The 25,219-nt window shown below is 42.1% G+C and overlaps 1 protein-coding gene across 2 annotated transcripts in view; it reads right to left on the bottom strand.

Annotated features, from left to right (window-relative positions):
• The window catches only part of LOC137606087 (voltage-gated potassium channel subunit beta-3), a 32,173-nt gene extending 7,162 nt beyond the window's left edge, over positions 1–25,011 (bottom strand). The window contains exons 1-7 of one of the 2 annotated variants that reach the window (XM_068331149.1): positions 24,921–25,011; positions 5,453–5,496; positions 5,335–5,372; positions 5,020–5,099; positions 3,456–3,500; positions 2,112–2,156; positions 1,970–2,013 (exon numbers count right to left, since the gene is read on the bottom strand). In XM_068331149.1, the coding sequence (XP_068187250.1) occupies positions 1,970–2,013; positions 2,112–2,156; positions 3,456–3,500; positions 5,020–5,099; positions 5,335–5,372; positions 5,453–5,496; positions 24,921–24,931 (307 nt within the window). In that variant the 5' untranslated portion in view covers positions 24,932–25,011. Of the gene's footprint in view, positions 1–1,969; positions 2,014–2,111; positions 2,157–3,455; positions 3,501–5,019; positions 5,100–5,334; positions 5,373–5,452; positions 5,497–21,646; positions 22,631–24,920 lie in introns of those variants that run through there. The other variant, XM_068331148.1, reaches the window with a different exon arrangement.
• Positions 25,012–25,219: the final 208 nt, after the last annotated feature.

Genomic DNA, 25,219 nt, shown 5'->3' with positions numbered 1-25,219 from the left:
GAGGTAACGAGAGACAATGACATCTGAAGTGTGTTCCGGACGTCCGGTCTACTACGCTGTTTTCTTTACGGTCACTGAAGAAAATCCCGCTCCATTGAGAAAGGGGGGTGGGAAATGGAAGCAGGGTTTATGATACTTTTTGGGCGATCACAGAATATTCTGCATTGATTTTAATCCAGAACACTTGACCGGTTGCGGGCGCTTAATTTAGGGGTAACCTGCCGGAAACCTGTTAAGCGCGACAGACGCATTCATTCGTCTGTGCGTCATTCCACACAGACGTCACTTTTCAAAATAAAACATCTTTCAGACTCCGAAATAAATAAAACGGAAGTAATATAAATTGTGTTTTTATGCTGTGTGGCCCGGTACCAAATGATCCACGTACCGGTCCGAGGGTCGGGGACCACTGCTCTAAACTGTAGTGTTGATGGGTTAATACCGTTTTAGTCCACAAGGTGGAGTTTGTTTTTAGAGACAAATGCGTCAGCACTTCCTCCTTGAAAGATGCGTAGAAGAGAAGTTACGTCTCTGGTTAGAACAATATGCTGTTCCTGACTGCTGTACACAAACTGTTTTATGTACGCTCCACCCAAAACTATCTTTTGTGGACCCAGTACCCCCACTTATTATTTTATAAATTTTTGTGCTGTACATGTTCATATGCTGTATATCCATCTGTATACTGAAAATGAAAACTCAGGTTATTATGTGTAAAACGGAATAAACTCTGTTCAAGTACAATTTCTCTAATGATTTGGTCAACCCTGGTGAATACTAATATATATCTGCGTCTGGTGGCTGAGAAACTCATCTGAAGACATGCAACCTGAGCAGGTTTCCAGCCCCCCCTTCAAATGAAGATATAACATATTGGAGATGATATTTTGTTCAAAATAACACTCATAATAGCTGGCTTATCATTATTTAGTTCAGCAAGAACTTTTTTCCTCTTTTGAATTCCTATTGGTTGAAAGTCAGAAACACACTGTTTATCGGGATTGGATTTGCTGTTATTTGGGAGAAAATGACATCTGCACTTCTGGGGCCCATCTCTTTCCGTCTCTTATACACTTTGTCTGCAGAATTATCACTGAAATGGTTTAAAATGTAATTTGCTTTTGTTAAGAAAATGTCATCATCCTCAAAGACAGAATTTGGTTCACCCTCGGGGCTTCCCTTTACTCCATTCAGGGTTTATTACCATCATTCTTCCTCTCCTGAATTCTATTTTGATAACATGCATTTTTCCTTTTTCCTCTTTAGCTTTGCAACTTTATTTCTTGTCAGTTATTTTACCACATATTTGTCATCTCCTTTTTCAAACATATTCCTTCAGCTTCTCATCAGTTGATGATGTATTATCTTAACTTAATTTACTTCATGGAACATGTTGACCAGACACAAAGAAACAGTGCAGGAGATAGCGTGAAGGTTTATTCAAACTCATTCAATGTCATTGCCTCAAACATTTTGTACCTCTAGCATACCGTAACTGTTTAATTTCATACTATAACCACTATATAATTATCACAAATCTGCGCAGGAGCAGCTACTGCCTGGGAGCTAAATTTGCTGCTATTTGCAAATATATGGTTATTTGTGTTTGCCCAGCATAGTTGTAATCCCGAACTATGTATTTGAATAAGCTCACTTGAAAGTCTTACACTGCCACACTGTCACGTTGTCACCAACTTCACCCACTACCTGTCAATCAAGCACCCAACCAATCATGGCGCATCTGCCCAAAGGAATCCCATGAACAATATGGCGTAAGAAATAAAGTTGCAAAGCTAAAGAGGAAAAAGGAAAAATGCATGTTATCAAAATACAATTCAGGAGAGGAAGAATGATGGTAATAAGCATCTGCTATGTTAGGAGAATAAATAAGTATTCATGGACTTCCCAGTTAACATAATTTTAGAGTGTCATAACTGTACTTAAGTACTTAAAAAAGGTTATACTCCACCTTCAATGATGTGTTTTCTAGAAAGTCCTCTCTCTGTCTCAGCTCTGTGGAAATGAAAATATATGTTATGGATTCTCCTTTGAATGATAAATGAACACAAGCACTTTTACTGGGAAAATACTGCGGTTAGTGTTGTACTTACTGGCCTCCCCAATAAATCTTTGTCGTGATGACAAAACTTGAACGCCTGATGAAAACAAGAAAGGGTTGCGAAGAGAAACCTTTATCTCCCAATTTGTACCTCCAATTTTTGTATATTAGTCAAGTACAAAAGACAGTAAACTAACAGATTTAGGCCAGTGTTATATTCCTCTTTTTTTTAACTTTTATTAAAATAAAAATGCATTAAAACTTCTCAAAACTTTCCCATGGTCTGTGATCTTTTATATTTTCTTATTCGGCTTTTATATACTCTCTGAAGCTCAAGCACTTCATCAGTCTTAAAGTCATAAATTTCTCTTGAGCAGTGATGTGCAGTCAGGGGAGGCAGGTGAAGCACGGCCTCACCTGCCATCATGAAAGAAAAAAAATGGAAAAAAATAAATTTAGTGGTTATATTTATCCAGGGATGGAAATTATAAAGTTATTTTCTATGTAACGTCACCAATTTTAGGCTATTTTTACTCAAGATTGCTGAATTTTCACATTTACCGCTGAAATACTGAGCAGAGCCGTGCAGTGAGGCACCAGCCAGCCGAGCCTCACCATGGATTGCGCAATGGCTCGACTATCTGTGCTGACATGCTATACAGTGGGACCGTAATCTCTCTATATGTCACTATTAAAATTTTCAAAATTTCCATAATTTAGCTAATGTATATAATGTAGTGTTTTTTTTCATCAAGATGTGTGTAACATCTTTTTAGCACTCCTGAAACCACTGGTAAGAGTCACTACGTGAGGCACACAGTTTTCCTGCCTCATGGTAGGGGGCGCTGGTGACCCCAGGGATTCGGCCGAGGATTCCTCGTCCTCATCCACAGAAATGACAGCAAACTGCAGCCATTCATTAGTTTTCCCCTTGCCTTGCCTTGCTATAAAAATGGAGGATTACATATCTCGACTCAAAAAATGTTCGATGCTTTTGTTCAGAAGGAACTGCGCATGGACTTCATTTGTAAGTAAACGTAACATATAAACAAACGTGTAGTAACAACATAACAATGCTTTTTTTAATCAAATGTGCTTATTTGTGTGTTACAGTTTGTACGTGTAAATAATTCTGCTCTGAGACTTTAAAAATTACCCACTCACTGTTTATGATTTAATGATGAATAAGCTACACTGTAGGTTCATATGTTTGTAAATCTAATTATGATGAAATCAGTGCCTCACCAGCCATGAACCTCACGGCACGTCACTGCCCTTGAGATAATTTAATCGAGTGTTCATTATAACACTAATCAAACTCATAGAGATAGAGTGCATTTCAGAACAGCAAAGAATTATTAGCCATCATCATGAGTTCAAAAATAAATTACATCACCTCCATCCTTTCTTCTTGATGATGTTCCCAAGAGTTATTTCCGCTCTGTGGAGAAAGACATCATTCACTGTGATGACGTCATGCTAACTTCACTGCACAGTCATTTAAATCAGTAGTCCCCAACCCCGAGGCCGTGTACTGGTTCCGGTCCGTGGGTCATTTAGTACTGGACCGCACAGAAAGAAAAAATAATTTACATTACTTCCATTTTAATTTATTTCGGAGTCAGTAAGATTTTTATTTTTTGTATTACCCAATTCTATGCTACGTCCGTCTATGTCAGTGGTCCCCAACCACCAGGTCGCAACCCGGTACCTGGTCGCGGGACATTAGGCACCGGGTGGCACACAAACAGAAAGTTTGATTTTTTTTTTTTATTGGTTACCAGACTAAAGATGTTTTATTTTGAAAAGTGACGTCTGTGCGTCATTCTGCACAGACGAATGCGTACATCTGTCCCGCTTGACAGGTCTTGGTCACGTGACAGGTTATCAGTCAGCCCTTTAATCCAGTGTTCTGGATTAAAGTCAAGGCATATTATCCTGAAAGCGCCCAAAAAGAATTGAAAACCCTGCTTCCATCCTGTCTTTGTCAGTCATCTTCAGATTACCACTGCTGTATCCACCGCAGCGGGTCACGGGGAGCTGGAGCCTATCTCGACGGCATGGGGGGGGACACGGGGGACACTCCAGGCATGATGCCAGTACACCGCGGAGCCACACACAAAGACATACAACCACACACACTCATTCCTATGGGCAATTTGGAACGGCCAATCAACCTGAAGCGCATGCTTTTGGAGGTTGGAGGAAGCTGGAGAACCTGGAGAGAACCCACACAGACACGGGGAGAGCATGCGAACTTGCACAGAGCGGGACTTGAGCCCATGTCTGCCGTGTTGTGAGGCGGCAGCACTAACCACTGCGCCACCTTACCGCCCCCTCCTGTCTTTCTGAAGCGGGAATTTCTGAATGACCGTTAAGAAAACCAAACTGCGGAGTAGACCAGAACCACACTTCAGATGTCATTGTCTCTCGTTACCCCTAGATCAGCGGTCCCAACCACTAATTCTCATTATTGTAATTATAATTATTATTATTTGATTGACTTGTTCACCCTTTTATTGGATTATTATTTATTTATTTCAAAATACACCTCATCAGTGCCGTCACTTGAATTGAGTTCTTAATATACAGTAATTATTTCTTACAATTATTTTGTTTACAGAGATGTTGATTATCAATTTAAGAAAAAAAGGTTGTTTATTGTCTGTTGATGTCTGCATTTTACATAAAACCACTGCGGGTGATTTATAATTAGACTACAGTTGTCATTAACGTCATTAACGATTATCGAGCAAATGAAGGCCGGTCCGTGAAAATATTGTCTTAGATAAAACCGGCCCGTGGCGCAAAAAAGGTCGGGGACCACTGATGTAAATCATATTGGAGATATGCAGACATTTCTATGTTACACAAACTGAGGATATAAAGAAATGACAAAAAATTCTGCACGGAGGACAACAGCAGAAAAGCGATGGTTGGAGGAAGAACTGTGATCTCACCTTCCAGATGCATACACCTCCGCTGTGTCAAAAAGGTTAACTCCATTCTCATAAGCTATGGACATCAGGTTCTCGGCCATCTGGGGGGAAACAAGCATTGAAACTGATAAATTCCAGTTATCTGTGTCATCTATAAGATGGTTAACATCATACAATATCCAATATTTCATTATTCTACCATTATTCCCAAGCCTTATATCTATGGGATGTGTATCACTGAAAGCACTGAGAGCTGTTATCCACAGAAGAAATATTACTGAACTTCCCCAGGAATCAACTGTTTATGCAAACAGAGAGAGATGGCAGAATCCTCACCTCATCAGAGATCTGTGATCCAAATGTCACCCAGGTGCCTGAACAAGAGGAGAGACTTTTGACTTGTTTGAGTCGATGAAACAGACATGAACATTTTCCCGTCTTCACACCGACTCACCTAAACCGAGGCAGGAAACACGGAGGCCTGATTTACCCAAGTTCCTGTTGAAAAAAGGTAAGGAATAAGGGTCTGCGGGGGTCAGAGGTAAAATGCAGCCACAAGAGGGCACAAGCCAGTGTCTTATTGTGCCAGTCCCAAACCCAGATAAATACAGAGGGTTGTGTTAGGAAGGGCATCCGGCATAAATACTTTGCCAAATCAAACATGCGAATCAAACCTATGCTTCCAAACCGGATTGGTCGAGGCCTGGGTTAACGGTTAACAACGACTGCCATCAGTGCTGTTGACCTACAGGGTGCCGGCAGAAATTGGACTACTGTTGGTCGAAGAAGGAAAGGAGGGAAGTGTGTTCGTGGGAAGAGAGAGAAGACGAATGACAAGAGTATAGGACTGAGAGAAGGGACGTTGAATGTTGGAACTATGACAGTAAAAGGTAGAGAGTTGGTTGACATGATGCAGAGGAGGAAGGTGGACATACTGTGCGTCAAGGAGATCACGTGGAAAGGTAGCAAGGTTAGATGTTTAGGAGCAGGGCTCAAGTTGTTCTATCATGGTGTACTTAGGAAGAGAAATGGAGTAGGAGTTATCTTGAAGAAGAACTTTGTTAGGAATGTCCTGGAGGTAAAAAGAGTGCCAGATAGAGGGATGAGTCTGAAGCCAGACCGATGTTTAATGTTGTTATTGGGTATGCTCCACGGGTAGGATGTGAGCTGGAGGAGAAGGAGAAATTCTGGTTGGACTTTGATGAAGTGATGCGAAGCATACCTAGAAGTGAGAGAGTTGTCATTGGTGCAGACATGTTGGTGCAGGAAACAGGTGATGAGGAGGTGATGGGCAGGTTTGGTATCAAGGAGAGGAATGCAGAAGGACAGATGGTGGTTGACTTTGCAAAAAGCATGGAAATGGCTATAGTGAATACTTTCTTCCAGAAGAGGCAGGAACTTAGGGTGACCTGTAAGAATGGATGTAGGAGCACACAGGTAGACTACAGCTTGTGTAGACGGTGTAATGTGTCAGTTACTGCAAAGTAGCGGTAAGTGAGGGTGTAGCCAAACAGCATACAGTGCCTTGCAAAAGTACTAGCCCCCCACAAGAACTTTTTGAAATTTTGCCACAGTTCAGGCTTCAAACTTAAAGATAACAAACTGAAACTATTTTGCATGAATGAAAAACATGTGAGACACAATTGTGAAGTGGAACCAAATTTATTCAACATTCTAAATGAAATGTAGCCGCAAGAGGACACAAGCCAGTGTCTTATTGTGCCGGTCCCAAGCCCGGATAAATACAGAGGGTTGCGTCAGGAAGGGCATCCGGCGTAAAACTTTTGCCAAATCAAAGATGCGAATCAAACTTATGACTTCCATACCGGATCGGTCGAGGCCCGGGTTAACAACGACCGCCATCAGCGCTGTTGACCTACAGGGCGCCGGTGGAAATTGGATTACTGTTGGTCAAAGAAGGAGAGGAGGAAAGTGCGTTCGCTCGAAGAAAGAGAAGAGGAACACCAATAGTATAGGACTAAGAGTAGGGACGTTGAATGTTGGAACTATGACAGGAAAAGGTAGAGAGTTGGTTGACATGATACAGAGGAGGAAGGTAGACATACTGTGTGTACAGGAGACCAGGTGGAAAGGTAGCAAGGCTAGAAGTTTAGGAGCAGGGTTCAAGTTGTTCTATCATGGTATAGATGGGAAGAGAAATGGAGTAGGAGTTATCTTGAAGGAGGAGTTTGTTAGGAATGTCCTGGAGGTAAAAAGAGTGTCGGATAGAGTGATGAGTCTGAAGCTAGAAATAGAAGGTGTGATGTTCAATGTTGTTAGTGGGTATGCTCCACAGGTAGGATGTGAGCTGGAGGAGAAGGAGAAATTCTGGTCGGACTTTGATGAAGTGATGCAGAGCTTGCCTAGAAGTGAGAGAGTTGTCATTGGAGCAGACTTCAATGGACATGTTGGTGCAGGAAACAGAGGGGATGAGGATGTGATGGGCAGGTTTGGTATCCAGGAGAGGAACGCAGAAGGACAGATAGTAGTTGACTTTGCAAAAAGGATGGAAATGGCTGTAGTGAATACTTCCAGAAGAGGCAGGAACATAGAGTGACCTATAAGAGTGGCGGTAGGAGCACACAGGTAGACTACATCTTGTGTAGACGGTGTAACATGAAGGAGATCAGTGACTGTAAAGTAGTGGTAGGTGAGAGTGTAGCCAAACAGCATAGGATGGTGGTGTGTAGGATGACTCTGGTGGTGAGGAAGATCAAGAGGGCAAAGGCAGAGCAGAAGACGAAATGGTGGAAGCTGAAAAAGGAAGAGTGTTGCATGACTTTTAGGAAGGAGTTAAGACAGGCTCTGGGTGGTCAGGAGGTGCTTCCAGATGACTGGACAACTACAGCTAATGTGATCAGGGAGACAGGTAGGAGAGTACTTGGTGTGTCATCTGGAAGGAAAGTAGATAAGGAGACTTGGTGGTGGAATGAGGAGGTACAGGAGTGCATACAGAGAAAGAGGATAGCTAAGAAGAAGTGGGACGCTGAGAGGACTGAGGAGAGTAGACAGGAGTACAGGGAGATGCAGCGTAAGGTGAAGGTAGAGGTAGCAAAGGCCAAACAAGAAGCTTATGATGACTTGTATGCTAGATTGGACAGTAAGGAGGGAGAGACTGATCTATACAGGTTGGCAAGACAGAGAGACAGAGATGGGAAGGACGTGCAGCAGGTTAGGGTGATTAGGGATAGGGATGGAAGTCTATTGACAGGTGCCAGTAGTGTGATGGGAAGATGGAAAGAGTACTTTGAAGAGTTGATGAACGTGGAAAATGAGAGAGAACAAAGACTAGAAGAGGTGACTGTTGTGGACCAGGATGTAGCAAAGATTAGTCAGGATGAAGTGAGGAGGGCATTGAAGAGGATGAAGAGTGGAAAGGCAGTTGGTCCTGATGATATACCTGTAGAGGTATGGAAGTGTCTAGGAGAGGTGGCAGTAGAGTTTCTGACTGGGTTGTTCAACAGGATCTTAGATAGTGAGAAGATGCCTGAGGAATGGAGGAGTAGTGTGCTGGTGCCCATTTTTAAGAACAAGGGAGATGTGCAGAGTTGTGGCAACTACAGAGGAATAAAGCTGATGAGCCATACAATGAAGTTATGGGAGAGAGTAGTGGAAGCTAGACTAAGGGCAGAAGTGAACATTTGTGAGCAGCAGTATGGTTTCATGCCAAAAAAGAGTACCACAGATGCAGTATTTGCTCTGAGGATGTTGATAGAGAAGTACAGAGAAGGCCAGAGGGAGCTGCATTGTGTTTTTGTAGATCTAGAAAAAGCTTATGACAGGGTGCCCAGAGAGGAACTGTGGTATTGTATGAGGAAGTCTGGAGTGGCAGAGAAGTATGTTAGAGCAGTGCAGGACATGTATGAGGACTGTAAGATAGTGGTGAGGTGTGCTGTAGGTGTGACAGAGGAGTTCAAGGTGAAGGTGGGACTACATCAGGGATCAGCTCTGAGCCCCTTCTTGTTCGCTATGGTGATGGACAGGCTGACAGACGAGGTTAGACAGGAATCACCATGGACTATGATGTTTGCAGATGACATTGTGATCTGCGGTGAGAGCAGGGAACAGGTGGAGGAGAAGCTAGAGAGGTGGAGGTTTGTCCTGGAAAGGAGAGGAATGAAGGTTAGCCGCAGTAAGACAGAGTACATGTGTGTGAATGAGAGGGACCCAAGTGGAAGAGTGAGGCTACAGGGAGAAGAGATCAAGAAGGTGGAGGATTTTAAGTACTTAGGGTCAACAGTCCAGAGCAATGGAGAGTGTGGAAAAGAGGTGAAGAAGCGTGTCCAGGCAGGATGGAACGGGTGGAGAAAAGTGTCGTGTGTGATAGAAGAGTTTCAGCTAGAATGAAAGGAAAGGTGTACAAAACTGTGGTGAGACCAGCGATGTTGTTTGGTCTAGAGACAATGTCACTGAGGAAAAGATAGGAGACAGAGCTGGAGGTAGCAGAGATGAAGATGCTGAGGTTCTCTCTGGGAGTGACCAGGATGGATAGGATCAGGAAAGAGTACATCAGAGGTACAGCACATGTTAGTGGTTTGGAGATTAACTCAGAGTGGCCAGCCTGAGATGGTTTGGACTTGTCCAGAGGAGAGATAGTGAATATATTGGTCGAAGGATGCTGAGTTTTGAACTACCAGGCAGGAGGCCTAGAGGAAGACCAAAGAGGAAGTTTATAGATGTAGTGAAAGAGGACATGAAGGTAGTTGGTGTAAGAGAAGAGGATGCAGAAGACAGGGTTAAATGGAGGCAACTGATTCGCTGTGGCGACCCCTGAAGGGAAAAGCCGAACGGAAAAGAAGAAGAAGAAGGTCAGAGGTAAATGAGGAAAGATGACGTGATGTTTGGGTGCTGACGACACATTTGTACATCCAATTATATTAAACTGATTTGTGTGAATGACATTCAATGAGCAGTATAGTCCTGAATTACTTTGAATTTGCTTCCCTTCTTCGTTTTAATGCCATTTTTTACTGAAGTTCTCAGTCACATTTTCAATGACAGCTCAAATGACATATGTTCAGGCTTTATAGACAAAATAAGAAAATCAGATGCATTATTAATCTCTCAAATGCCTTGTAAAGTGGTTTTAATTGGCTCCACCTTCCTGATGCCCCCTCCCCTTCACTCATCCTTTTGTGTATGTTTCCCTACAGACTTCTGGTGGAGCTCAGCCTAATGCCCAACATGTGTGCAGGTTGGAAGCAACCAGGTTTGTTAAACAGAAAGAAAAAAAAATCATTAAATATTATGTCTTTCCAACCACAGTGTTCCTGGATGTGAACGCTCCATAATGAAATGTGAAGTAACTTAAATTATTTCTCAGAAGTGGTTTAATTACTTTGTGTCTAATTATTTCAGAGCAATTGACCTTCTGCCCTCCTGTGTTAATAATTCAGCATACTGGGTCAGCAGCACATCCAGAGGAAACATAGCTCAGCTCAGCCCAGAGTCCAAATGACAACTCCTCTGCTCTGCAGGACGAATGGCCCAAAATGTTCCATAAGCTAAAGAGGAGTCGGTTACTCGACGGGTAACATTTCATTGTCTAGAGAGCTGAATTTTTGAAGGGCGAGCATTAAGAAGCAGAGAGCAGCGTTTCTGATCACGGGAGCATGTGGAGCTGCAAATGGTGTGGGCTTTCTGCTTGATCTCCTCCTCCGTGCATGATCTCCCCCATTCTAATTAGCCGGGAGCCAGCTGGAGAGGCAACAGAACTGCAGAGCGACTCACTGCTCGCCGTCTCTCCATCTCCAATGTCTCTCTCCTCGCTGCCCGCTTGCCTGCATCCAACACAAATAGCCAAATGTAGAAAGACAGTCTGTCAGAGCATTTAGACTCAGCAGAGCAAGTCTTGGTATTATTTTTTTCCTATCTATTTTTAATGCTTGACCTAAAGCTAGTTTTAGATTCTTGCATATGTAAGCATTTGTGTCTGTACTACAGTGTGAAACTTTGTGAGTGTGTGAAGCAGTTATTATTGACGTCAGTTATTTTTACTCAAAAAATCACAGAGTTGGAAGGTTAGGAATGCACCACGGAGAGGGAAAGTGTCAGTGAGGTTTGATGTTGATGAATCTTTGTATGTTAATGTGGCTCAGGTTTTCTGTTTGTCGACTAAGGACAGTTCTTATCATCACATAATGACAGCCACTTTGAACACTGGGAGCAGAAATGAGAAATAGAAATAAGGCACATGGGAGAAAACATACTTCAGATACGTTTTCTAAGGTCATTTTTTCAAATACTTGTTTTTTTCATTTGTTTTGTTCTCCCTTACTAGCATGTTTTGTGACATTCGTCAAATTATAATGTTTTTTTCTCAACTTCAATTGTAGAAAGTTAAAGGATTTTTTTTTTAATGTCTACTAATGCTTGACAAGGTTGGACCAATTACAACATCCCCAAAATATTTCTTGCTGGTTGAAGCAGCTTCACAGTAAAAAGAAAGAAAATATATTTTTCAAAAATAGAAGCATTTAGATCTCAATATCACCTGCATAATTAATACTGTATTCAAACGATAGGAATGTAGAAATGTCAAGATGACATTTTTATGTGACATCTTTTTTGTGAAGATGAAAACTAAATTAAGTTTAAAAAAACAATCTGTTCAGCCTGGATGGTTTGTAGGATTATTTTTCATTTTATGACCAACATTTTTAGTTTTTCATTGTCAGCCTTGTGTAATAAAAGCCTGTATCAATCAATAAAAAACATTAGAAGATGTACCTCCACTCCCCAAAACATCCCAAAATAATTTTTTTATTACAGATCACATCTAAAAGGATGAAGAGGCATCCCTTGAGATGCTTGTATGTGTGATAAAGTTTTATTGAAATATACCGAGCTCTGCTTGGTAAACAAACATTTGACAAAACCTTCATCTGAGATTCAGTTCCGATTCAGATTCAGTTAGAACATTGATGTGTTCACCTCAAACAATGAGCAACCCCATCCCTCATGTCAGACTCAGTCAATTTTTAAATTAGAACCAACAAGACTCTTAAGCTTCCCAGAGCATTTAAAGATACCTCTTTGCTACACAAGAGGCGGAGGGATGGACATGCTGAGCTCTCTATCCTCCCACATTAAATGCCGGGGGGATAAAAGTGCAACAACTCAACATGAGTCAGCATGAGGGTGATGTCAAGTATCCATTAGCATCCACAACTCTTGCACAAACACACTCTTACTGTATCAATGTCTTTGCCATGTTTTTTTAATAAGGACAGTAGCTGACTGATATGTTTGGATGATACTGTGCTTGAGCACAAGGGTAGAAGAACTAAAATGCTTCGGTGTCAGATAAAATACAATCATTTTGTTTGTGGGAAATTGGAGATATTGTTTCTTGGTGTGACTGGCTGCCCCCACTCTGCAGTGCTGCAGTCTGGTAAATTACAATCAGTGAGAATGGAGGAACATATGCTCTCTGTTTCCTCTGACAATCTCCTTCATAACACTATCTCCCACTTCTGCTCACACATGCAAACGCAGATGCTCTGTCTATATTTATTTCATTTGCAGTGATTTGTCAAATATGCGAAAGCAGATAAGTTCTATATTGTGCAAGCATCAGTGAGGCCATTTGATGCTTTCACGTGCATATTCACGCTCAAAGGGAATTACACTCCAACATGGGCGAAAAATCTACATATGGTCATGCATGAATGCACATGTGAGCTCACAGAAAAGACAGATGGTCCTCTGCAGCATTTATAAGTAGCGCTGTTTTCTTGTTTTTGTTTTCACTCATCATAATCCACAGTTCCCAAATGAGGTACTTATTCTTGATTTGGCTAATCAAGACAGTATTAATGGAGGACAGAGAGAAGGCTCACAGGTGCTCTGACACGATGTAGTCAGCATTTTAACCTATGCTGACATTTACAGTTAGTTGTCATCTGAGACAGATGGAAGACACTATATACAGATGGTTGGGTGCAAATGATGAAGTTTTTTCCTTTAGTTGTCAGAAAATGCCACACACATGCTGAGCAGGCTTTTCTCCAGGGGGAAGCACACCTAGATATTAATAACGCTCACGTCAGTCCTGTGTGCGTGGGCGGTGTATGTGTGTGTGCTTATAATCACATTTTTCTGAGCACAAACTGTGGGAGGATGGTGGACTCTCTGTTCTCTTACAATAATGCTGTATTCAACGTTTTAGGGTTTTAAACAGTCAGTTCACCCAAAGATACAAAGAACATTATTTTGTCGGTCATGCAGAGACTTTTTTCTACAGTACCTCGGCAAAATATATAGGCTTTCTATTTGTGGTGATCACAGCATTTACAAAATCCATTTTGGAAATTTGAGTCCAAGGACAAAGATACCCACTGGTGGAAAAACAGAAATTAAGACGATGTGGAGAGACCACAACCCTAATCCAGATTAAACTGAATTTTTATCTCTATTGCATTTCATTCTCCTTAAAGACGTGACCAACACAGCGCTCTTCTTCTGATTCAAACACTTTTGTGTTTGAATCAGACTTACACGTTGCAGATGCGGAATCGAACTCACAGATGTTAGCAGCAAACACCTAAATTTAAGTAAACCCAAAAATGTAGCAAAATTAAGGGCCATGATGAATCACTTAGAGTCAGGTGACCCTTTGACAGACAGAAGAGAGCTCACTGTGACCGACTTCTTTTTTGTCTTTTTTTTCCTTTCAGCTTCTTCATTAAGGGGTCGCCACAGTTGCATCCATCTAACCCTCTCTTCTGCATCCTCCTCTCTCACACCAACTACCTTCATGTCCTCTTTCACTACATTCATAAACCTCCTCTTTTGTCTTCCTCTAGGCCTCCTGCCTGGCAGTTCAAAACTCAGCATCCTTCTACCATTATACTCACTATCTCTCCTGTGGACATGTCCAAACTATCTCAGTCTGGCCTCTCTGACTTTATCTCCAAAACCTCTAACATGCGCTGTCCCTATGATGTACTCATTCCTGATCCTATCCATCCTGGTCACTCCCAAAGAGAACCTCAGCATCTTCATCTCTGCTACCTCCAGCTCTGTCTCCTGTCTTTTCCTCAGTGACACTGTCTGTAGAGGTGGGACTGCATTAGGGATCAGGTCTGAGCTGAGCCCCTTCTCTAGAACGAACAACATCGCTGGTCAGACCACATAGTTTTGTACACCTTTCCTTACATCTTAGCTGAAACTCTTCTATCACACATCACACCTGACACTTTTCTCCACCCGTTCCATCCTGCCTGTACACGCCACAATGCTCTCGACTGTTGACCCTAAGTACTGTACTTAAAATCCTCCACCTTCTTGATCTCTTCTCTCTGTAACCTCACTCTTCCACTTAGGTCCCTCTCATTCACACACATGTCCTACAGTACTCTGTCTTACTACGGCTAACCTTCATTCCTCTCCTTTCCAGGACAAACCTCCACCTCTCTAGTTTGTCCTCCATCTGTTCCTTGCTCTCACTACAGATCACAATGTCATCTGGAAACATCATAGTCCATGGAGATTCCTGTCTAACCTCATCTGTCAGCCTGTCCATCGCCATAGCAAACAAGAAGGGGCTCAGAGCTGATCCCTGATGCAGTCCCACCTCCACCTTGAACTCCTCTGTTACATCTACAGCACACCTCACCACTGTCTTACAGCAGTGGTCCCCAACCTTTATTGCGCCATGGACCAGTTTCATCTAAGACAATATATTCATGGACTGGCCTTCTTTTGCTCGATGATCATTAATGACGCCAGGACAGCTGTAGTCTAATAATAAATTATCTGCAGTGACTTGGCACCCTGTCATAAGCTTTATCCAGATCTACAAAAACACAATGCAGCTCCGTCTGGCCTTCTCTGTACTTCTCTATCAACATCCTTAAAGCAAATAGTGCATCTGTACACTACATGTATTTTTGGGATGAAACCATACTGCTGCTGACAAATGCTCACTTCTGCCCTTAGTCTAGCTTCAACTACTCTTTACCATAACTACATTGTATGGCTCATCAGCTTTATTCCTCCGTAGTTGCCACAACTCTGCACCTCTCCCTTGTTCTTAAAAAGCTCACTGTGACCAACAGTGTTCTTAATTCCTGCTACAGCTATTATTCATGAATTAGGCTGAACACCATTTTTGTGTGATGTTGTCTTTTTTCATTCACTTGTATTAAAGTTATTTGGAAAGTAGGTCTTTCCTAATTATGAAACACACATGCTGTGAGCAAAGCAAATGAGGTAGAAGCAACAAGACAGACTCACACAGATGCACTACCTCAGCAGCTGGTCCTGCTAACACCTCATTCGTGGTTGTGATTCTCCTATTTACTGAAATTGCGTGTAATGAAGTACCACAGTTGAGAAGTCGCATCAGCTCATATTAAAAATGTGAACCTCTTGTGTGAATTGTGTGTTTCTTTTTAGTTCTACAGTTTCTCAAGTAACTACTGTATGTGTCTAAAGGGCTTTTATAACTTCAACACATAAAAACAGAAAGATTTTCAATTTAGTTAATGTGTTTAAAAGTTTTTTCCAGGATCTGTGGAGATTCCTTAGGTTGTGTTGTTATGACATGATGGTGTGTGATGAGAAAGTGGACTTTGACCTTAACTAGATGACCTACTCAGAAGACACATCATGGATCGTCTGACTCTGATTGTGATGAGCTCAGAAGTAGCCTTTGTGTCATCGCTCTTATCCCTGGGCAAATATTGACAAATGTAGGCCTCATTAAACAACACTGACCCAGCAGTCACTTCACATTCAGGAATGATGAACTCCGCTTTACATTTGTTTTAAAATCTCAACGCACAGGTGAACAAGTTATGCTAATAATAATTATCACACTATTCTACAAATCCATTTTCACTCATTAGATGAAACATTTGAAGCCAAAACTACTCATAGTTTGAAATCAAGAAGGTGAAGATACAGCATGACTTGAGCTTGTTGCAGGACCTCGAGGTTGTGTCACTAATTTGTTTTATCGTCTTGAAAGCAAGATGTCTAAAGCGAGGTGAAGGTCAAAGTCCTCCTTCCTGCTACACAAGCCATTTGTTTCCACTGGTTATTCATTACGATAACACCCTAAGGCAAATTGACTAATTATGAATTAATTATCTTTCATGATGAGTCCACTTCATATTTTATCGCTGTTTTGGCATTCATTGCAAAGTAAATACATGTGGTGTCCTTTGTGTTTTGTCAAAGTGGGAACAGTCTGCTTATTGTTTTTTTCCACATCAACTCAGAAACATTTTCATGAATAATCTAGGATCAAACTTACAAACTGACGCTATGGAGTGTGAATGAAGGTGTAACTGTGACAGCGGGTATCCTGTAAGAGCAACATAACTACAGGAGTAAATGAGCACCATCATCACACACACAGTTGCTGAGTTCAATTTCTCATAGACTAAAGATACACTGTTGGAGAAATGTCAGAACTCTTCAAACCCTGCCACCATGCAAAAGCCTTCATCCCAAACTTAACAAGCAGCCGAATCCTGGGTATGATTATATTTTATTATTATTATTATTAGAGTCATTAATTTTTGAGTCATTAATCATTCAGTGAGCAATTATCTTTGTTATTTGGTTTAGTTTTTTCGTTCCTATTGTGAAAAATGTCTGAGTGCAGCCAAATTTAATTGGACTGAGAAATGTAATCCTGCCCGAGAGCAGGAATATTAAATCCTTAATATTTACTAACTGACATGATGTTACTATATTGAAAATTATAGCTCAACAAAATTACTGGCTAAACAAACTTCTTCTACAGCAGAAAAGGAAACTCAGTTTGTCGGTGAAGAATGTGAGCCGTAGGCAAGAGAGACCAAGACAAGACCAGGAATTATAGCACTTAGGGCTTAGATGAGAGGATTTATCCACTTTCATGTCTCTTCACTCAATATCAAGCTAGCACTAACAGTCCTTAGCTGAATAGAGTCAAAGCAGTTAGCCTGCGTCTGTCTGTCCACCACTATCTACCTGTCCATTTGAGCTGAGCTAACTGCTCATAGCGTCACATTCAGCATAGAGATACTACTGTGAATTCACACAATGCTAATTATTGCATTCAAAATATTTTATTGTTTATTTGATAAGTGAGGAGATGAAGTTCACACCACACAACCAAGGAGTTTGCTTTGGAAACAGTAGAAAAGCATTAATGATTCAACTTATTTATTTATTTTATTTTTTCCGGACTTGTTAATATAGCAGACTTCACACCTTCATCATACTTACAACATCAACAACAACATCCGAAAAAAAGGGCAGACGGATCAAAGCCAATAGGCTTGTGAAATTCCCGTTCCCCAGAATCAACAAACATTTCTCTCATTAGAATATGTAATCAACAAACTCAGACATTAAAAGTTTTCAACCAGCTCATACATTGAATTTTGACAGACGTTCATACCCTTATTCACTTCCAGATATTAGCCTTTTACCCTAGAGTATAACCATGTTTACATTCTTCCTAGGAACTCAAGGTTTGTTAACATCGTGGATAGTCAAAACAAGAAGTTGGCCTTGCCAGTGTTCTCCACAAGAATATAATGATCATATTCACCTCTTTCAGCAGAAAGTGTTTATACAAGAACTAACCAGTTTGTTGCAGACACTTTAACAGTTTTACATGGTATTATACTGTATTGTCAAAAGATATCAATATGCTCTTTAAAGTCTCAAAGTTAATGTTATCCCATGTTATCACAAATACATGTTTTGGTTTTTGTTTGTTTTTTTGTTTTTTTTGCTTTGTTCATTAGTCCATGTTTCTGACATCAATGATATTGATTTTTTCGACTGTTCCATGAAATACTTGACTTGTCCAAAATTGTAGAGCTCCCAATATTGAAAGTGACTCTGTTGTACTGATCTTTGGTGTTGTAAAAATTCTTGTCCGTCTTTATTGCTCATATTTCATCAACTCCTCTGCACTCCTGATCACCATTGTTTTCATCTGGTCCGGAGAAAGCCCCTTTGTTTTGATGAAGATCCTGCAGTTGTTCATCCAGGTGTTGTCGATCAGCCCATTCTTCTTCAGTTGTCAAGCCTTTTTAGTGATATCAGCATTCTTTTTAGTGAGATTCTCATGAATGTAGACATTTTTTCCTTTCAGTTTGACGCCTTGTTACAGAACAGCAATTTTGTGTTTACGATTGTTGAATTTTATCAGCACTGCAGGTGGTCTCCTCCCTCCAGATGGCAATGGTTAACATGTCTCAATCTGGTCTGGATCTATAGTTATCTCCAGATCCCTCAGTTGAGAACTCACTTGTTGCTCCAGAGATTCGATGTCAGCGCTGTCCACAGCATTTATGTAATTCCTCTGCTTAATTTTGATTCCAGTGATGATCATATCATTTATACAAATGCGTTGTTCCAAATCATCCATTGTTTGTTGTCCCTGTTCCAATACAACAATTCTTCGGTCTTTTTCCTCCACGTCTTTCTGCATTTTCTTCATTTTGACCTTCATTTCTTCCAAGGCGTCGAGCACCGGTTTCTTCCAACTTTTTATCAAAGTCACTCCCTAACTTATAAAAGTTGCTCTTTAACTCACTCTTTAATTCTTTCATAGAGACCATCTGGTCTTTAGTATCCTCCAATTTTCCTTTTCCTTTTGGCATTTTGCGGAGAATAAGTGAGAGTCAGTCTGGGTATGAGTTAGAGAGATAGCGACAACAGGAGACAGAAGAAAGAGGTCTGCTCCCGTTGAGAGCAGGAGATTATACTTGGTGTCTGTATTGAGTTGTTTTAGAAGATACACCCAACACTGGATGTTTCATTATGTCCAAACCATGCCCATTGGTTTTTTGGTCGATTGGTCGGTGGGATCTGGCTCTGTTCAGACTGGGCCACATTTTAAGGCCGATCTAACAGGTTGCCATAGCAACGAAATCCAGTCAGACGCGGCGTCCACGCTCCATCACTCACATTGGCTCTTGCGGCGCAGAGAGTGACATCACAGACAGTGAAAACCGATCGATGTGTTTGCAGCTGTTCATACTGAAACACTTCCTTCCAAATGCTACCCCCTGAAACTACCCCCTGAAAATGGTTTCAATCCATTTTGCAAAAATCAGATTTTACACAATGTGTTCAGACTAATAAAGAATTATCCGCTTCCAATCTGGATGGGCTATGAATCGGATTTTGGTTGCCAGTCTGAACCTAGCCTTTGATATCAGCACTAAACCACTGGAATTATTTCCATGAAACTTGGTGGAAGGATGTGTCTGAACCAGGATAAAGGGAATGATTGGTTTTGGAGAAGGCTTGATTGCATTAAAGGGGACTGTTGGACCTGGGTGGGGTTGTGTATTCTACTGAAAATCATTCTCATAGTTGCATGTGGCTGACTAACTGGCACAATGTGTACCAAGGTAAATAGATTACATACCTCCATGAGACATGTCCAACAAGGGCAGTTTAATTCTGGAAATACAATCTTCTACACTTGAACTGGTGTTGGTGAAAAGAGATGACCTAGTTGCCATAGAAACCTTATTTGCAGAATGACATAACTTTGTCTGCATTACTTATAGACCCACCCCTCCACAGTTTCCAAACTACAGAGAACTCAGGGCCTGCATGCCAGTAGACACATGCTGGGTATAGCTCAATCTATGCTGATGTCACCATGACAACAAGTGTTTACTCAAAAGCACACAATTCCTCGAATGGAATTTAGAATCACGTGTTCATCATTGGTAGTTTAAGATTATGATTTTTACCTTTCACTTATGTGTGAAATTGATTTGAGTGACTGCAAATCCTTCTCAGCTCTGTCGGTCACATGGTTTTGGTTTTCATAAATCCACAGCAGATGCATTGCATGGTGATGAAGATTGTTATCTGGATATAAAATGACCTTCAACAGTATATCCTGGCTGCATGCGTCATATATTTTATTGTTCCGATGTTGGTGTGGGTGTCTTTGCCGTGAAACACAAACAGCAGTAAATATGGGATACCTTTGGTTAACCCTTCCAATCCCAAATGTGCATGCTTATTTCAAGAACGCAGTACACTGCAACATTGCTGAACGATATATTTTCAGGAAGTTGGAAATGAAAAACTTCCATCATATCATGGAGATAAAGAGAGGATCAAACAGAGAGATAGTTGGAGCAGGGAAGCGAGCCTAGGGGTTGTGGGGTGATAGCGGGCTCTGAAACCTGCCAGCGAGCGATGAACGCTCGGGTTAATAAGACGGCTGGAGGGATTATAAAGCACCCAGTCAAGCAAGGCAGATAATAGCAGCAGTAGCTGCAATCTGGGAAATCAAAATCAGAAGAGATCTTGTTAGCTGGCAACTTTTCATTTCATTTTCCATTCCCAGACTCATTCATTCAGCATGCCGTCGTGTTTCATACATCCATGTTTCTTTCTGAAGGTCTGATTGTGATTGCAGTGTAAAATGGAGCATGTACTGTATAAGTGCTGTGCCTCCAGAAATAACTCGGTGGCTGGCTGGTGGGGCTTTTTAGCTCAGTTGCTAAAGGTGCTGATAAGCAACAGCAGTGCTGGATGATTAGGAAACAAGATGGACAAATACTAAAGACAAGGCCTGGGGTGTTGCCCCTGGCAGAGACAGCTGACCATATGCTGTAGACTTGTGCTGCTGCACTCCTTATCAGTAACATGTTTCCTGAGGCAGAATAACCACAACAATCCACCTCCATCAGAAGTAGGTGATTCTCAGGGATGGAAAAAACAGTAGGTTTCATCTTGTAAGTCATTCCCTTTTTAAACACCCCATTAAATGAAAGCTAAATTTGCAGCAATTCAATCAGCCTGATTACTTGGAAAACAGGTCATTAAAAGTCTCCTCCCGGTTATTGGATTTTACAGCCAAAATGAGGGAAACAGGAGGTGAGATTATGCCCTCATAGATTATGATGATGTATGCTTTCATATACATGCATGTATAATTGTGCAGTGTTTTCTGATGCTATGAAGACCCCTCTGTCAGTGGAGAGGAGGGGGCTGTCCTTGTCAAGATCAGACTCATCCATCAAACTGGACTGAGTTTGACTCAGAATTCACTAAAACAGACAAATCACATTATTCATTTGCCTTCTGTGCACAAAATACTCTTTGGCACCATTGCTTTATGGGAAACAGATCATTTTAAAAACCACAATAAAAACTGGGCTGTCCTGAGGTGATTTTAGGTAAGTTATTGGAGGGTTTTTATTCATCTTTGATGCGGAGCAAAGGCCAGGCTAGAATCTGCATAAAACGTAACCCTATGGCACACGCTCCTGTATACTCAGCGCCTGCCATGCTGAGATAACATTATGGCTGTTTGCTATGGATTATATGAGCTTTTTTACATCCAAGAGAGGGAGCATTTTAGAGTGTTTTTATAATGTCAGGAGAATAACTGCTGTCTGTACACTCTCTGAGGTGCTTTTCATTACTGCTAATGGATATGTAGGCAGGCTGCAGCGTGCTACTGAATGAATGTTGGTGGCATTTGAAGCTAACCTTAAATTCACCTTGCCTTTCAACAAAACAGACTGACAAACAGAAATATGAGAAAGCCGGCGTCAATGAGAGGAGGCCGACCACATCACCTGTACTGGATGTGCTTCTGATTATGGAATTATCCCTCCATCCCATGAAACCCCCACCTGCTGAGTTCCATACTCACCTGTACTTCATGCTGGTGTGGCGCCCGATAGCCTCCTTCATGTGGGCATGGCCCTGAGGGGCCTGACGGGTCCCAGACCCCTCCCTGGATTTGACGGAGCCTTGGGAGATATAGTTGCCATTGCTCCCCTGCCCACCACCTCCTCCACCTCCTCCACCACCACCTCCTCCTCCACCACCACCGCTACCTCCTCCTCCAACTCCTCCGCCACCTCCCCCTACACCTCCACTGCTTCCTCCAGGGGGTGGAGCGGTGCGAAGGCCGCAAAGTCGGTCCTCACTGCGACTCTTTAGATTGTGCTCAGTGCAGGCAAAAGACACCTGCATCCTGACCCAGGTTCCCCGGGAGACGAATGTCTGTAAACTGTTGCTGCCGTTTGACCCTGTTGTGCTGTTATGGCAAGGTGGTGGCGCTCATGCGGAGGGGCTCAGACAGGCCAGGTCAGATTTTTTTATTTTTTTGGCTGAAGGTTGAGGGAGCAGGCAAGAGTCCAGCCTCTAACATGACACACACAGAGTTACCATCTGCTCCGTCTCTGTCTGGCAAAGGGTTTTTTGAGTTTTCACACTCTCGAGATGCATCAGGGCTGCTCTCCAAAAATCATTAGGAGGCTTGTAAGCTCACAGCAGTCCTCAGACGTGTTCTGGGATGTGGCAGCTCATGGGGGAAACCTCAGTGCAATTGATGCCTCCTTTCAGATGCCAGGTTTCCCCTCCTCCTCTGCTGCCCCCCACACACACACACATAAAATACATGCACGGGCTCCTGTGGCTTACGTTGGGTTATAAAGCGCCTGATCGCCTGCTGCCTCCTTTTCAGCTGAGGTTGGATGTGTCCTCCTCCAGCCGTGGTGCTCCGGAGCGGGCTGCGGCGAACGCATAATCACAGCTACTGGCATCCTCGCACCTCGTCTCGGTATAAAGCATCTTTACCCCTGGTTGTTGCTGATTTTTTTCTGTCTCAGTGTGGGTCAGCACAAACTGGGTCGGTTGCTTTTTTTTTTTTTTTACATCGCAGTCCGAGCACGGTAAACAGACTTGATAGGATGCGAAATTCACATAGTCAAGCCCCACCGATGCATCATCGCCGAGCGCGCAGCATCAAATTGGTGCAATAGGAAGAGAAAGGGGAGGGATGAAAAAGCCAATGAGAGCAAACGCTGAGCCGGTTTGGATTACCTTCACAAGTCGTTCACATACCGGCAGCAAAGACAACTGAGCAGGTCTCCCGTTATCCCACAAAATCTCACGGTGCGCGGATTAGAAAAAACGCCGGCATCCCGGCCCCGAATCATCTGCAGTCAGAACGACACCTCTCTGTCAGCGCGTCTTTTATTTATCAGATCAGTCCGACATCTTTCTCAGTATTTCTTTCTTTTTCCAGAATCTTCAATAACCTTCAATAAAAAACGACACACGAACAATGTGAGGGTTTCAAAATTCTCTCTCTCTCTCTCTCTCTCTCTCTCTCTCTCTCTCTCTCTCTCTCTCTCTCTCTCTCTCTCTCTCTCTCTCTCTCGTATGTGAGCTCGACATTTTTTGAAACACACATACACACACACACCTACACACACAAACACACACACACACACACACACACACACACACACACACACACACACACAGTCCCTTCGTCACATTATGTTAGTGGAGATATAACACACGCTGCTCGTGATATCAGATTATAACTATTGGCATTTCTGCATGTTCACAAATAAACCAGAGAAATATATCAAATTAAAATTATTCTCATCTCGGTTTTCTAGAAAGTCCACGTTTCCATCCGGTTTCTGTTTGGCCAACAGAGCCAAGCCTCTGTGGGGCCCTTCAGAATTTGACCCCTTCCCCCCTCTCTCTACCAGTACTAAAAACTAAAGTCAGTTCCTTCGCACACACATTATCACATCATCCTATTACTTGTGTCTCTGGCAGCATGGTGTGATTTTACCTAACTTTCATCTCACGCTGTTGTGATGTTGAATTGCATATTAAATGCTCTGCAACTATGTGACATATTGAACATCATTTTTACTATAGGTAGGGGGCAGAAAAGGTAAATGTCTAACAAACTTCAGCTGGTACCTCAGAGTTAGTCGAACCGATCTCACTCCAATCTATTATGAATCTATTATGTTTATTTTTATGTTTATTTCATTCCAAAAAATAAAATAAGTCAAAAATAAGACCAACCAGCCTTTAGAGTATTTTTATCAAGATGTAAGTGTGTGTCTCAGTTCCCCTATAATTTACTTTGCACTCACTAGATGACTGGAGGTGTGAAAGTGTTGTTGCCAACAAAACCAGCAAATTAGTGAGGACGCCAAGGTGGATAGTTTGCAGTTTTTGTGTTGATTACAAGTAATCACTTTCACACACGAGGTAGTTCGACTGTGACACATCATCACACAAATGAGCCAGGGCCTACGCACATAGGTGGAGAGGGAGCAACTGTCACCAGTGGACGAATCAGGTGGGGGCAAAATGCCCTGAAATGAAAAGCTTTCATTTCAGGGCAATGTTTATCACCACATGTTGATAGAATCTGCTATAAGTAGATCTGAGAGTGTTTTCTCTCGTCCCTTCTGACAAATGATTCTGTCGGAGCTGCACACTTGGGTCTGTTGTCTGATTCCAGTCATAGTGGTGACTGGTCACGATTCTGTGACGACACTGCCACCTAGAGGCCAGTTTACCTGAGGTCTACAGCTGGTGTGTTTGCTTCTGTGTCATGAAAAGTACATAAAAAGCATGTCACTGATCTGTCTCATAAATATAGGCTTACGATCAACACATTTATACATTTTAGGAATGACTAAATCATGAGTGACACCAACAAAGAGGTCAATATTGAATCAATACTGATCAAATCAGTATTGATTCAAAAATCAGTATTTTATCACTAGTGATCATGAGCAAACAGATGTTTCTACAACTCGGCAACATATATTCCACACCGCTGTGCTTCCAGAGTTCCTTACATGTGGAATATTTCTTTCTAGGTCACATCTAAAATAAAACCCCACTAACATATTTCATTGCCATCAGCTGCACTTATCTGCACATTAGTGCTATGTTAGAAAAATATAAATGATGGCTGAGTGCGCAGGATGGCCTGACATTCTCTCAATGATAAATCTGAACTTTTTATTTCTGATTATTTATAAAGTGGAAAAGAGGTTTGATTTAATGGAACTGGATGCACATTTGTCAACACATTTTCATCCACAAAAACCAAAAATGATATTGAATTCTCTCTTCTGCTTTCTTCTCCTTACCTGTATGTCATCGCGGAGCGCTCAGCCTCACATTCGGCCAGGGAGAGGCCATATTCTCTCAGGTACAGTTCCAGTCGGCGTCGCTCTACCAGCCGGTGCGCCGCCTCCAGGATCTGAGAGGCCAGGGCCTCGGATTCATTCCTCTGGTCTGAGCCCTTACTCCGAGCTCCAGATTTGGCCACGATGCTCCCTGAGGAGGAGGATGCCTTGGGTTTCTTGCTGATACCATAAAGATCTTCCACTGAGTATTTCCCTCCTTTACCTCCTCCAGTACCACCACGGCTGGCAAACATTGTTAT

The sequence above is a fragment of the Antennarius striatus genome, chromosome 13 (genome assembly GCF_040054535.1).
Source record: "Antennarius striatus isolate MH-2024 chromosome 13, ASM4005453v1, whole genome shotgun sequence".
In the NCBI taxonomy this organism is placed as follows: Eukaryota; Metazoa; Chordata; class Actinopteri; order Lophiiformes; family Antennariidae; genus Antennarius; species Antennarius striatus.
Note: the sequence above shows the minus strand (reverse complement) of the source record. Positions and strands in the feature narration are given on the sequence as shown.